The sequence below is a fragment of the Anser anser genome (genome assembly GCF_964211835.1).
Source record: "Anser anser genome assembly, chromosome: 20".
NCBI lineage: Eukaryota > Metazoa > Chordata > Aves > Anseriformes > Anatidae > Anser > Anser anser.
The window spans coordinates 10,927,460-10,942,690 of record NC_139741.1 but is presented as its reverse complement, the minus strand read 5'-3'; the positions used below and the strand labels follow the sequence as shown (position 1 = coordinate 10,942,690).

The following is a 15,231-nucleotide window of genomic DNA, read 5'->3' as shown; positions in this document are numbered from 1 at the left end:
CTGAAAAGTCATACAGTTTGTGATTCTGTTTCCAGACTTGAAGGAGGGCTAATATATCTGCCCGTATCAACTGGTCTGGTAGCAAGTGGGAGGATATGTCTATGGACAAATAAAGAAAGGAGAGATATACAAACATCGAACTACCCTGTTCAGAGAAGCAGGTATTTTTAAGATCCTTCAACAGGCATGAATTTCCTTTCTTTTTTTTTTTTTTTTTTTTTTCTCCATTTTCATTAAGCATCACGGAAGTTCTCCAAGGGAAGAGTTATATTAGATATAATACTTGGATATACTTCAAACAGCCACATGCCTCATTTACAAAACATACAATATACTACAGGGGCTTGGGACTATAGGCTCAGTTCATTAATGGTAGGAACAGTCTACCCTTCCTGCTAATGGCACTGAAGCTGTGTCTACACCGCCTGCTCTGCATGCTGAGCACACAGAGCTTTTAAGAGACGGATGCTGATGGAAAGCTGAAATGAAATGCCTGGTGGATTCGTAATAGTCTGGCTCTTCCCTCTGCGTGTACTCCCTTCCTCTGGAGGATGGGGTTGGCCTTGTAAAAGCTTTGCAGAGACCTGGCTTTTTAGCGTCTCTTAATAGAGGAAGAGCGCTGGCAGTGCTAATGGCAGCTGTCCTCCTGCCAAAATTGTTTTTTTGAGAAGTGACTTGCCTATAAACTCTCTGGGGCTGGGGAACAGTCAGTTCATCTCTATTTGTGCATCACCTGATCTTGTGTTCACGTGTGGATATGCTACAACACGGGCCATCCATCGGGATTACAGCAAATTAGGGTCTGTACATACCGTGAAGTTGATGTAGCAGGTGCCATCATGTGTGTATGGCTTCACGATGTGCTGCAGGTCCAGGGTGGCCTATTGGACGTTGGCACTAAGTGGTACTTCAGTAAAAATATTGATATTTTCTTTCATTCCAGGGGATGGCCAGGTTGATTTTGATGAATTTATGACCATTCTGGGACCTAAGCTGGTATCATCAGAAGGCAGAGATGGCTTTCTGGGAAATACAATAGACAGCATATTCTGGCAGGTAAGTGGTAATTCCTTTAAATGCAACTTTAGCCAACTATCAGTAGCTTCCAGAAGTGATTTGTTGGGGAGCACAAAATGTTTTGTAAGGGTTGTATAAAAGGTATTCAGGTTCCTCTCGCTGTCTGCTGAGCATCATCAGCCCATGTTGCTGGAGCGACCAGCTCTCATCTGAGCCCTATGATGGAGGAAGGGTGAGCACATACTGCAAATGAGCTGTAGTTGAACACAACAAAACACCAAGTTATTTGCGCAACACATCTTGGGGCATTTTGGAATTAATTTTTGGAAGAGAAAAACATTTTGCTCCATGCCTCTTGTGAGTTAGGAACCTCAAACCGGTTCTCTGCTCGCAGAAGTGTGCTGCTGTTCACCATCCCTTGGCTGGGGTGGAAGGAGGCTTCAAGCAGAGTGAGGTTTTCTGTGCAGGTCATGTTAGATCGATGCTTCTGCAGTGAATTCAGGACAAAGACTGAGGATTCAGGTCTGAGGTTGATGATGGGTCTATTTTGTCCCAATTCAAGGTTTGCCCTTGCTGCTGCTCTGGGGTGATTTGGTCCTGATGGTTTTGAGCATCAGAGGGGGAGGCAGGTTTGGCAGTGGGACCTGCAGTGCATCTGTCGTGCATTGTGATTTTTAAACAGGATTAGACCTTTCTGGAAAAGCAAGGACAGTCCAGGCTGTTATGGCAAGTATTAAAAATCTCCCAAACCACAATGCTGCACATTTCTTGCCAATGAATTGAATGTGTGGTTTCCTGTGAGATTACTGCTCATTTCATTGATCACCCAACAGCCTTTGCTTGCTAATAAACTTGGGCAGTTACCAAGTTTATGTGAGTCAAAAGAGTCAAACCTGAATATGAACATTTCTGTCTTCTGTTACTGCCCTCCAGCACTGTTCAGGCTGAATTGGGTGGAGTTTTGTAAACGTCTTTTAAAGTCCTTTAAAACTTGTTCCTGGTCTCCCAGCATGTGATATAAATAACCCTGGAAATCTGGGTCTGGATTCCAGTATTCCATTTTCAAAGCAAGAGTTTGGCGTTGGTGAAGCTGCAGTGGTTTGTAATATATCTAGGGGGATGCAAGGGCAAAACTCATTTTACGAAGGGCAGGATTGGGGCAATCATGGATGTTTTGTTGCCCCATCCCACCCTGTGAACAACACGGAGAGGAGGAAGCACTAACCAGTCCCACCAAGCCAGTGGTGCAGTGGAGGCCAATGTTGAGACTGGCTTCCTGCAGCCGTTCATGAAGCACAGATACCCCTTGGGAAAATCACGTTCATGAGCTGAGCTCATGGGTAAGACGAGAGGTTGGGAGCCCACCCTAAAATTCAGTTCCCAGGTTAACCATGCCATTTAGTAATCCTTCAGCCCTTTGGAAATGCTTATGGTGTCTTCGCTTAGAGGTCTGCGAGGAACAGAGGATGTGTGCTCCGGTTTTTGAGCAGCAGGACTCCTGGGCTCAGATTTGCCTTACTTTTTCATGCAGCAGCGAGCATGGCCCTTGTGCACTCCAGGGTGTGGTGGGATGAGTGAAGTGTGTGGAGACCCCAGGTCTCCATTGAGAGAGACCTGGGAGACGCCATTGGTCCCATGGCGGGGGGACAGCCCTGGGGTTGTCTGCAAGCAAAAAGCTTTGACTGAATTGCACGAGTGCTCCAAGGCCTCCAAAAAGTTGTTTATGGTCTTTTACTTGTAAAGGTAAAAATACATCTCTTTACCTAGCACACTCCTGGATTTCAAAGCACTTGAAAAGAAGCCTTCTTCTCACATTTTGCTGCTCCTGGAGTAGGAGAACTCACAGCAAATACAGTATTTTTTCCCAATTCCATCCGCAAAGATATGTAGGGAAGAACTGTTTAAGGAACAAATTCCCTTTGCCCCTTCCTACCTGGCTTTACCCAAGCCATCTGTGGGGTTTTACCTTGTCTTTAAGCAAAGCAGTGCTTTGCTTAAAGCACCTGCATCATTTCCAGTGGGATATATCTGATTTGAAACAAAGCCCTTTTTAGATCCAGGGCCTGGCTGGTTCCCCATATCCCCTCCACGTGCGTTTTTCACATTTGCTGGGAAAGGAACAGCTTGGAGAGAGGATGAGTTCAGGCTGATGCTAGAGCACTTCACCCCTGCAGTGATCCCAAAGAGTGATTTCGAGGAGGGAATGGTGCCTACAGGCCTGTGGCTGTGAGTGGCCCTGGGTGACAAGGGCAGCAGGGTGGCATGAGGAGGGACTACTCCACCATGGTGCCAGCTGGCCAGGCAGTGCTACTGAGAAAACTCACCCCAAAGCTGTGGGCAGCAAATGGCATCATGAGGCTCTTTACATCAGTTCCAGGGGAGAAAATCCATGTTGGCATCCAGAAAGTGCTTTCCTCTTCTCCATCCAAAGAGCTCCCCTCCAACTGGGGTGATTTGGGCTCCCAGGGTACTTCTGCCGAGGGTCCAGCTTCTGGCAGTGCCACTTCTGTGAGGACTGTATTCCAAGCATGCTTTAATAATGTTTTAAATAATGTAACGACAGAGTTAAATAATAAACAGCCGCAGAAGGGGAGAGGGATTCAGAGGAACAGGCGAGGGCCTGGCGGTGTGTCTGCACACGAAGCTGGGAGCGAGTTGGTGGTGTTAGCGTTCATGAAAACACATAATCCACAAAGTGATTATATGAAGGTGCTTTATTAGGCGCCGGAAGTTAGGGGCATGCCTGCCCAAATCTAACTTCGTCTGATTTGTTCTCTTAGTTCTCTTTTATCTCCTAAGTTACTACATATGCATTAGGTTTCACAACTCAGCTATGCATATTCATTTCCTAGCTCCGCCTAGCCTCGCTTCGTATGCTAATTATCTTATCAGTCCTTCTGCGCTTGCGTATTACTCTCTGGTGGTCGTCCGGGTGGTCGTCGGGATGAAGTACGATGTCTTCATCAGAGTTGAACTTTTTAACCTTTCCTTTTCACGCATGCTCTCTGAGCCCTTGGTCTCAGTCCAAACCGCAAGGTTGGTTTGACCCAGTTCCCAGAGTCCAAGAAGCCCCAGTTATCTAGATGTCTTGCAAATTGAGCATTCTTTTAATCCTCCTTACTCCTCGTCATGAATTGCTGCATTCTCATGTTACCCTTGCACATATATTTTGTATCTTCCAAGCGCAGCCTCGGAACAGTACATCGCAAATGTAACATACTAAACAATATTGTATTATTTCTTCTTCTATTACTAACATTTCCCCCCTTTGAAAGCATTTCACTCCTTTCGAGGAGGGCAAATGCTTTCACTAACTAACTAAAATATTTTACACTCAGTGCTCACCAATAATATAATCATGGAAAATTACATCATTAAGAATCAAGGAAATTACAAAGATTAGGATTGTCACAACATTTCATAAGTCCACCACTTCTGCTTTATGTTACGTTCACCCTTCTGGTTGGGTTCACTTGATCTGAAACTGATCTTGTCTATTCGGTTTTCATTCTATTTCACCTCCTGGGTTCCTCAGATTCTTTCTCTGAAATCCAAAGTTGTTAGATGCCGGTGGAGGATATTGAGGATGTGGTTCCATTTGCTGAGCAATAGTTTGCATCACTGTCCGGTTCCAGGTTGTCTTCCTTAGAATCAGACTTTTCAGCATTATAAATGTTAACCAAATTAGTACCCCTACAATCACCAATATAATTATTGTCTCCAGTAAGGACTTAACCCAATTACTAATATTCCATCCACTAAAAATTTTATCCAACCAGCTTGTTGTCATATCTTTCTCTTCCTGTTCTGCATCTTGTTCCACTCGAGCCAGTTGTTCTATGTCATGTTCTACATCAATAGTCACATTTGGAATGTGGATGCAGCAATGATCAATACGATCTTTTAGAAATCCACATACTCCATGTTCCTTTAATAACAGTGTATCTAATGCCAATCGATTTTGTAGCACCATTTTAGTTGTAGATTGTAGTTGGATATTAAGGTCTCTAAAGCCTTCTTTTGTGGCTCTCGCAAGCCTACTCACTTGTCCTGTAAGTTTATAAATCATTTCCCTATTTCAATAAGTAGCTACCTGTGCAAATAGAGATTCTAATGCCCAACTGAATTTTACTCCATCCGAGGGTTCATGCCATGTATCTTCATCTTCCCCTTCTTCTAAACTTCTTTTTGCCCTACTAATTTGTAGGGTTTCCAACTTTCCCTTAAAAGGAGACTTTTTCCATATTGGACGCAGTGTGGGGAGGGAGTCCTAGAGTTATTTCTTTTACTTCCCCATCTATCAGTGGGTGTGTAGTCCAAGTTCCATTACTGGCTGCCCATACAAATTGTCCTGGACTTTGTATGGTACTATAGCTACAATCCACTGCGACTTGACTAGCCTGGCTATTTCTTTCCGAATTGTACTTAATTCCTCGGCAAGCATATCCTGCCCTAAGAGCTATCAATATCGGAAGTAAGTGCTCGATATCTTCATTATTACTGTCGCAAGTATATTTCTTCTCACAAGTCCACCAAGCTACCTTTGTTGACTCTTGTCTACCACTACTGTCAACCCGGCTTACTGTATAAAACTGATCAGTTCCATTCTGCTTTCCCTGCCATTTAATACACCATGATGTATTCCCTCCATACTGGAATTTCTGCAATAAACTTACTGTCCAATCACTATCCCACCCTTTCATTCCTTTTGGCTCATTTTTCTCTTGACATTCCCAAACAATCTTTTCTCTAACTCCTTCTACTACACGTAGTTCGTCGTAATAACACTGTCCCACATTCTTAAATCTGCCTATCATTATGAAATGGTAGTTCTTCTTTTCACATTCAGACCTTGATGTTGGGGGGCTCAGTTTCCTATAGTATTGTGTAACATTTATCCTCTCTAGAACTTTCACTTCTTTACATTGAATTGTTTCATTTCCTTTTACTTGGGGCAGTGGCAGGTGGTTATACCCCACTCAAGCGGGTCCCCTGTTGCTTTTGGAATGGGCAAACAAGCAGTAATTCTATCAGTTCCTTTCATTATGGCAAAATCTTTAATCAATCCTACCAGTAAATTCTCTGATGGTTGCCTGTGTGGGATCTGTACCACTTGTGTCCATGGTACCTAGCCCTCTCTTTTTCTTCTAGATCCTTTTCAGTGGGCTACCAATATTCCTTTATCCAATTTCGGATATACCAATATTTCTCTTATCCCGTAATCTGTGCTATTTTCATGTGTTACCATGCACCGGTAGTTTCCTTTGTTGACTTTAGTAACACTAAACAGGGTTCAGGTGGTAGCTCCTCTCAGTTGTTGGCCCAATTCTATGGTTTTACTTACGTATGCCTTCCCCTTCCATCCAGCCTTCAATCCTGTATTGTCCCTGGTTGTGTCTACGTATATTTCCTGGCTCTGTCCGGAGTCACTTATTTTTTCCCAGACCACCTGTAGAGAGCTAATTGTTATTGGTTTATCGTTGTGCATTCCACATTCCAAAGTAACATTTTCTCCTCTGAATATTTCCTCTTTCTTATATTTTTCTGGTATTTCTAGGAACCCAATTACAAGGTATTTACACAAAACAATTACTGTTATCGTTACTGTTGTTAAGAACCCCAACATTGTATGGTTATACGCGCTTCATCTGTAGTTTTGTATCTCCGATTGCTCGCACTGACCAAAATTCGGGAACCTTTTTCACCCGAGTATAATGAATCCAAGCATCCACCCCTTCTACCTTTAAAAGTAGTCAATAATACTTGATAAGGTCCAGCCCACCGTTCTCTCAGGGGTTCTTCATTCCAGTTTTTAATGTACACTTGGTCACCTGGCTGAATGTCGTGGACAGGATTTTCCAGTGCCAACGGTCAGTTCCACACCAGAACACTTCGAAGTTGAGCTAAAGTTTTACCAAGAAACAATACATAATTATAAACATCCTGGTTCCCTGTTATATGCATATTAGGATTTGGTTCTGGGGATTCATAAGGCTTTCCATACGTAATCTCGTATGGGCTTACTGACATTCCACTCCTTGGCTTTATCCTTATTCTCAGTAAAGCTATAGGCAAAGCTTGTGGCCATTGTATTTTGGCTTCCTGGCAGATTTTACTGATCTGTCCCTTTAGAGTTTGGTTCATCCTTTCTACCTGTCCACTAGATTGGGGTCTCCATGCAGTATGTAAATTCCAAGAAATTCCTAATAGTCGACTTACGTCTTTAACCACAGATGAAACAAAGTGCGGCCCCCTATCCGAGGATATTCCTAATGGTACCCCAAACCTCGGAATGATTTCCCGCAGTAACCATTTTACTGTCTCTTTAGCTTGATTGGTGCGACAGGGAAGGGCTTCCGGCCATCCGGAAAAGGTGTCAACCCCTACTAACAAATACCTATATCCCCCGGTCCTAGGTAACTCTACAAAATCAACTTGCCAGTAATCTCCTGGTTCTATTCCTACTCTAACTCTTCCCATTTCAGCATGTTTTCTTGCTACTGGATTATTTTTCAGACAAATCTCACACTTTGACATTACTGATTTTGCCATTGTTAACATATGTGTAGAGATGATGCTACGTTTTAAAAATGTTACCATTGCCTCTGCACCCCAGTGACACTCATTATGTCTTGTCTGAAGTATCTCTCGCATCACCAAGGGGGGTATTACTACCTGGCCCGTAGTGGTTACATACCATCCATCAGAGTTCTTTCGGGCCTTTAGGAGATTTGCTAATTTCTCATCCTCTGGTGAATATCTTGGTTCCTTGGGAAGATTAAGACAAGTGGGGCCTACCTTAAGTGGTACCAAAGCCATTACATTCCACACCTCCCGAGCAATTTGTCGAGCTGCTCGATCTGCCAGCCGATTCCCTTCTGATATTTTTGAGGTTCCTCCTTGATGAGCTTTACAGTGCATAATAGCCACTTGCTTTGGTTTTTGTACCGCATTTATCAAATTTAACACCTCCTCTTGATATCTTATATTGGCTCCTTGTGAGGACAACAGCCCTCTTTCTTTCCATAATGCTCCATGAACATGGACTACTCCAAAAGCATACTTTGAATCTGTCCAAATATTTACCATCTTCCCTTTACTCAGTTCCAGTGCTCGAGTCAGGGCTATCAGTTCTGCTCGCTGTGCTGATGTTCCAGGTGGTAAAGGTTTTGCTTCGATCACTGTCTTCAGGGTTGTTACTGCATACCCTGCATATCGTGTTCCATTCTCCACAAAACTACTACCATCAGTAAAAAGTTCCCAGTCATACCTTTCAAGGGGTACATCCTTCAAATCCTCGCGGCTGGCATGGGTATGTTCGATTATTTCCACACAATTGTGTTCCAACGGTCCTTCTTCTGGAACAGTTCCTAAAAATACTGCTGGATTTAACAGGTTAGTTGTTTTCAAGGTTACGTCATCTTGTTCAGTTAGTATTGCCTGATATTTCATCATTCGGCTGGGTGATAGCCAGTGGCCCCCCTTTTGTTCTAAAACAGTTGTTACCATATGTGGTACAAAAACTTCAATACGTTTTCCCAAGGTAAGTTTCCTTGCTTCCTGGATTAAGAGAACTGTTGCTGCTACTGCCCGCAAACATGAGGGCCATCCTGCACTTACAGCATCCAACTGCTTAGAAAAGTATCCCACAGGTCTTTTCCAGCTTCCCAGTCGCTGGGTTAGTACCCCTAGTGCTAGTCGTTGTCTTTCATATACAAATAACTGGAAATCTTTTGATAAATCTGGTAGGCCCAAAGCTGGTGACTTCATTAAGGCATCTTTAAGTTTCTTGAAAGCTTCTTTCTGTACTTTTCCCCAAATAAAATCCTGTGCCTTCTGAGCTTCATAAAGGGGCTTAGCTATGAGTCCATAGTCCATTATCCATAATCTGCACCAGCCAGCCATTCCTAAGAAGGCCCTTAGCTCATGGAGACTTTGAGGTTCCGGGATGGTGCATATAGCTTTTATCCTATTGACACCCAGACTTCTTTGTCCCTGGGAAATCTCACACCCCAAATATGTTACAGTTGAGCAAACTATTTGTGCTTTTTCCTTTGAAACTTTATAACCACCCATTCCCAACTGATTTAAAATTTCGATGGTTATTTGGGTGCAGAGCGACTCATTCTCTGTAGCAATCAAAATATCATCTACATATTGTAACAGCAAATACTGACTTCTGGGTACCTGTATTTGTCCTTGCGTTGTCCAGATTTCCAGTTCCTTGGCCAGCTGGCTTCCAAAGAGGGTCGGGCTATTCTTGAAGCCTTGTGGGAGTCTTGTCCAAGTTAATTGTGTCTTTCGTCCACTCTGAGGATTTTCCCATTCGAAGGCAAATAATTTTCTACTATCTTTATCAAGAGGTATGCAAAAGAAGGCATCCTTTAAATCTATCACAGTAAACCATTTATATTTCTCTCTCACAGATGTTAACAATGTGTAAGGATTAGCCACTACCGGGTGAATGTCCTTTGTTATTTCATTTATTGCTCTAAGATCTTGTACCAATCTATACTCACCATTCGGCTTCCTTACTGGAAAAATTGGAGTATTGTATTCCGATTTACATTCTTCCAGAATCTGATGTTTGAGAAATTTGTCAATAATTTTCACTGTCCCCTGCCTAGCTTCTATCTTAAGTGGATATTGTTTGATTCGAACAGGTTTGGCTCCTTCCTTTAATTCCACCTTTACCGGTTGTGCCAGTTTCGACTTCCCTGGTACATCTGTTTCCCATACTGTTGGTATAACTGCATTTTCTACTTCTCTTGGAATATTAACAAAGGGTTTATCTTTGATCATTAGGATTTGTCCTACTTTGGACTCAGGTACCTTCATTATTAATTCTCCATCCTCAAAGGTTATTGTTGCATCTAATTTAGCTAATAGATCCCGTCCCAAGAGTGGAATCGGGCATTCTGGTACATACAAGAATTCATGGGTTAGTTCCTTACCCCCAAAACGCAAATCAAGGGGTTGTAAGAATGGCCGTTCCTCCTCCTTCCCTGTGGCTCCAATTATTGTAGTTGTCTTAGTTCCCAATCGTCCTTTTAAACTATTTAACACTGAATATGTTGCTCCTATTACATTTACAGACTAATTAACACAGAGAAAGAAGCTCCTGTAACCAACAACAACAAAAAATTCAAGCCTCTCTCTTCGTTTCCTAGCTTTATTTCAACTAGTGGACCTGCTAGGGTAGATGCCCCAGGTCCCCGTCATTTCTGACTGTTGTAAGTTTATCCTGCAGCCTAAGACAAATTCTTTCTGATATCAGGGGCTGATTGCCCTAGAAAGAGGCTAGCCAATTGCCTCTGTTTGTTTTCTGAAGCCAGGTCCAAATTTTCGTCTTTTTTTTTTTTTTTTTTTTTCCATTGCATTTCAAAGTCGGTCCGAAAATTCAAGAATTCCATAGGGTTTTCTTTTGGACCTTGTTGGAACAGATTCTCAATTCCCAATTTAACCAGATTTTGGTATTTACATAATTTCCGGGGTGGTAAGGGTCTTGGGGGGGGGGGGGGGGGAGTCGGTCAGGGGAATGCAATGGTTGAAAGTTCCCTGAGCGGTCCCATTGGCAATCTGAGCTCACACAGGAACTCAGGTTGTTTTAAGAGTTAGCTGCTTTTCTGTTTCCATGACAACTCTCTCCCGGACCCATCATGGTCCCTCCTCCCCAGAGGGCTCACACCGCGATTTTGAGATCTCAGCCTCGGGTTGAGGCGGAACTATTAACATTCCTACATCCTCTTCCCCTGCTCATTCAACTTCAAACAGCTCTGTTAAATACTACATGCCACACAGCCTTTAACACCTTCAACAACCCTTTTAACACTTCCTTTATCTTCCTCCAGCCTGTACTTTTCTAATGCCAACACCAAAGGCTCAGTCAGGGGCCAACTTAATTCCATACCTTTTCCCTCCAAGATGCTGAAACAACATATCAGTATACAACATTTCATCCTATTTTCCTTCTCTCCTCAAAAACAATTGATCCATAAAGTGGCCATTTAGTTTATATAGTGGCCACAATTGATTGCAATACTTAGTGGAAATCCTCTTGCTTTCCGCGCCCCCCCCACTCTCCCTTCCGACAATATCCTTGCAATGTGCCAATATACACCCAAGGAGGCTTTCTTTAAAACGTCTTTGTTTTGGATATTACCCATTTCCTTGATTTCCCATTCCCTTTTATTTATTTATATTAATTACTGTCCCTTGTTTCAATTTCCACGCTTTTTATTGCAGGTTTTTACTATGTTTTCCTAGTCTTCTCAAATGTCCCAATTCTCTGGGATTAAACTCCACATACAAACTTCACTATTTCAGATTATTAATGAGCCCCGTTCCAATCGTAAATCCACAGGACTTCGGAAAAACACCTGAAGCACTCAGCCTTCCGTCTTCTAGACAAACAATACCACCTTTTCCACAAAATTTACATTTCAACAAGGCCGAATTTCAAGCCGAATGCTAATTTTTCTCATGCACTTTGTTAGTAAGCCTACACAAAACAAGGAATCACTCCTGTGTATCCATCAAGACGGGGGTTTAAAAGGTATTGAGGCCTAAATAAATTCGCTCTCCCCCTTCTTACCAAATTCCCAGGGCTCAGGCCCGAACCACCAAAGAAGTGGCTCTCCATTCTACCGCTTTGATAATCAGTCAGCCCCCCTCCCCCGATACTTGGGAAACTGACCAAACACCACCGCAAATATACCGAAACTTTTAAACTGTTACTTAGATAATGCTCCCACCTTCCTCCTTGTCACACTCAAAACATTTAAGAACGAAATAGGATTGCAAGATGCACCGCCGGGCCCGTGTATTGGGCACCACCAATCAGCATTTGGATAAAGCAGCACTTCTTTTCGGTCTGTCATGCGCTTCGTTCATCTCCGGCCGCTCCCCTCGCGGAGAATACGGAACCGCGGATCGGAACTCCGCACTCGCTTCGCAGCGATGCTGCGTCTCACTCACAACACAATCATGCAATCACACAGAGAGGCCCCTTGCACTCTCGCTCACAAAATAACATTAATTGTAAGATAGTATTGTACTGTAAGGTTCCGTTTTCTGGCCAACTTTCTTGATCTTCTAGTTCATACTGTGGCCACCAAACATTACAGTAATCAACCAGTTTACCCTTTCGTAACTCCTGCCCGAAACACCCCTCCTTCCAGTGTGCTAATAAACAGCCCAAAGGGGAGGATCGCGGTACCGAAGCATTACCGCCCAGAATACTTTTAAGTTTTTCCATTATCAGCTATAGCTTTTACCGAACCGAACCAGATGCTGAGCCTGCAGCAAAACCAGACCACTGATGCCGAACCTGCAGCGCTTTCGCGACTGTCTGACGGACGGCGCCTAGGCTTACCACGGGAATTCCCTAGCCCAACCGTGCGTGGCTTTCGCCGCGTCTGACCGGCAGGCTCCCAGACCAGATCGGTACCGATTACCAGAAAGCACCTTTTTCTTACCCTTTCAGAGGTACGTTGTGAGCAGCGGGGGTCGGTCGCGGCCGATGGCTCCCCGAGAAACTCCTCGGTGCCGGCTGGAGCGTGATCAGTTCGCGAGCCGCCTCAGCAGTGCCCACGAGGTCCCATCTGGGTCGCCAAAATGTTAGCGTTCATGAAAACACATAATCCACAAAGTGATTATATGAAGGTGCTTTATTAGGCGCCGGAAGTTAGGGGCATGCCTGCCCAAATCTAACTTCGTCTGATTTGTTCTCTTAGTTCTCTTTTATCTCCTAAGTTACTACATATGCATTAGGTTTCACAACTCAGCTATGCATATTCATTTCCTAGCTCCGCCTAGCCTCGCTTCGTATGCTAATTATCTTATCAGTCCTTCTGCGCTTGCGTATTACTCTCTGGTGGTCGTCCGGGTGGTCGTCGGGATGAAGTACGATGTCTTCATCAGAGTTGAACTTTTTAACCTTTCCTTTTCACGCATGCTCTCTGAGCCCTTGGTCTCAGTCCAAACCGCAAGGTTGGTTTGACCCAGTTCCCAGAGTCCAAGAAGCCCCAGTTATCTAGATGTCTTGCAAATTGAGCATTCTTTTAATCCTCCTTACTCCTCGTCATGAATTGCTGCATTCTCATGTTACCCTTGCACATATATTTTGTATCTTCCAAGCGCAGCCTCGGAACAGTACATCGCAAATGTAACATACTAAACAATATTGTATTATTTCTTCTTCTATTACTAACAGTGGGACACAGGAAGGCGGCTCCAGATGGCAGAAGCCGCGGAGGGGAAGGATCTCACAACAACAGCAGTGGGGCTGCAGGAGACAGGGAGGGGGTAGAAATGGTGGAAGACTAAGAAGGAGAAAGAGAGATCATGCATGGAAAAGAGAAGGCTTGCAATAATAATAGGGGAGCGGTTCATCCTTCCTATTGCATGTGTTGCCCACAGTGTGATGGTCAGTCCAGGAGAAGCAGGATTTGGCTGAGACCTGTGTGTTGGCAGGTGTTAGAGACATGGAGGGTCTCTCACATGTATTTTCCCTCCTTGATTTCCCATGTGGGCTCTAAATTGAGTCGTATCGGGGTGTGTTAAAGGCAGCTGACTCCTGCTTTCTCAGGTAGTGGCGATCAGTTCTGCTCCAGTTAGAATGGCTCTCCCAGGTCCCTCAACCTGGTCAGGAGCTAGTTAGGAGGAGGGAGGGAAAAATCATCCCTGCAAATACTATTTCAGGCCAAGTCAATATAGACCAATGATATCAGGATTGCTGAGGAAACATTGACTTTCCCCTATCTCTGAATGCCTGTCTTTCCTGAGCGAGATGAAGTGCGTACGAAGCTCCGTTTTGCAGAGACCATCCCCAGGTGCCTCCTGCTCTGCTTCAAAATCATTTTCTTATCCTCATACTGACTGTTTGCAAATGGAAGTAAGATGTACTGGTGCACAAACATCTTTAACTGTCACTGAAAACGTATTTTACAAAACGCAGAGCTGCCCTGTAACTGGCAGCCACTCCTTGGGAAGAGGGACCGCAGGCAGGAGGAGTCTGAAGGCTGGAAGCAGCCAGCGAAGCCCTGCTCTTCCTGGTTTGGGGCAGAAAAAAAAAGTAAAGAAAAAACTAGTGGTGTACCCCAGGGGTCAATACTGGGCCCGGTCCTGTTTAACACCAGTGATCTGGATGACGGGTCAGTGTACCCTCAGCAAGTCTGCAGGTGACACCGAACAGGGAGGAGCAGTGCTTACACCAGGGGGGTGTGCTGCCACCCAGAGGGACCTGGCCAGGCTGGAGAAATGGGTGACAGGAACCTCCTGCAGTTCAGCAAGGAGAAGCGCAGAGTCCTGCCCTGGGGAGGAACAAGCCCAGACCCCGGGACAGGCTGGGGCACCCAGCTGGAAAGCAGCCTGGCAGAGAAGGCCCTGGGGGTCCTGGTGGGCACCAAGCTGACCGCGAGCCAGCAGCGTGTCCTTGGGCAAAGAAGGCTGATGGTATCCTGGGCTGCATTAGCCAAAGTGCTGCCAGCGGGTGGAGGGAGGTGATCCTTCCCCTCCACTCAGCATTGGTGAGGCCACACCTGGAGACCTGTGTCCAGTGCTGGGCTTCCCAGTAGGAGAGAGACCTGGAGCTACTGGAGGGAGTCCAAAAAAGGGCCGCGGAGATGCTGGAGGGCCTGGAGCCCCTCTGCTGTGAGGAGAGGCTGAGAGAGCTGGGGCTGCTCAGCCTGCAGAAGAGCAGGCTCAGGGGGACCTCATCAATATCCATAAATACCTGACTGGAAGGTGCAAAAAGGACAGAGCCAGGCTCCTTTTGGTGGTGCCCAGTGCCAGGATCAGAGGCAGTGGGCACGAACAGGGGCACAGGAGGCTCCCTCCGAGCACCAGACAGCATTTGTGTGCTGCGCAGTGACCGAGCACTGGCACAGGCTGCCCAGAGAGGTGCTGGAGTCTCCTCCTTGGGGATCTTCAAAAGCCACCTGGAGGTAGTCCTGGGCACCCTGCTCTGGGTGGCCCTGCTGGAGAAGGGTTAAGCCAGATGAACCCAGAGGTCCCTGCCAACTTCAAGTAGTCTGGGGTTCTGTGAAAAATGACCATAAATGAGATTTTTGGAGTACCTAATGAGCCCTGTTTCGGAAGCGGATAGGAGAAGGCGAGCCTGGCCCCATGCAGGTGTTAGCCCTTTGCAGAGTGCCTGCCCTCTTCCTTCTCCATCTTTTCCCCTCTGTATTTTTGAAGAGTGGTCGACCATCC

The 15,231-nt window shown here is 45.0% G+C and overlaps 1 protein-coding gene and 1 long non-coding RNA gene across 9 annotated transcripts in view; one reads left to right on the top strand and one right to left on the bottom strand.

Annotated features, from left to right (window-relative positions):
• Positions 1-15,231, top strand: part of CALN1 (calneuron 1) — a 166,560-nt gene that overhangs the window by 93,985 nt on the left and 57,344 nt on the right. For all 8 annotated transcript variants that reach the window (XM_083805808.1, XM_083805807.1, XM_083805803.1 and 5 more), the window contains one exon: positions 944-1,056. In XM_083805808.1, coding sequence (XP_083661934.1) covers positions 944-1,056 — 113 coding nt within the window. The remainder of the gene's footprint in view (positions 1-943; positions 1,057-15,231) is intronic.
• On the bottom strand, positions 3,714-13,240 carry LOC310884282. Its single transcript, XR_014574117.1, has 2 exons — positions 6,849-13,240; positions 3,714-6,466 (listed from the first exon to the last, which is right to left on the bottom strand). It is a non-coding gene; the product is annotated as an uncharacterized lncRNA (long non-coding RNA).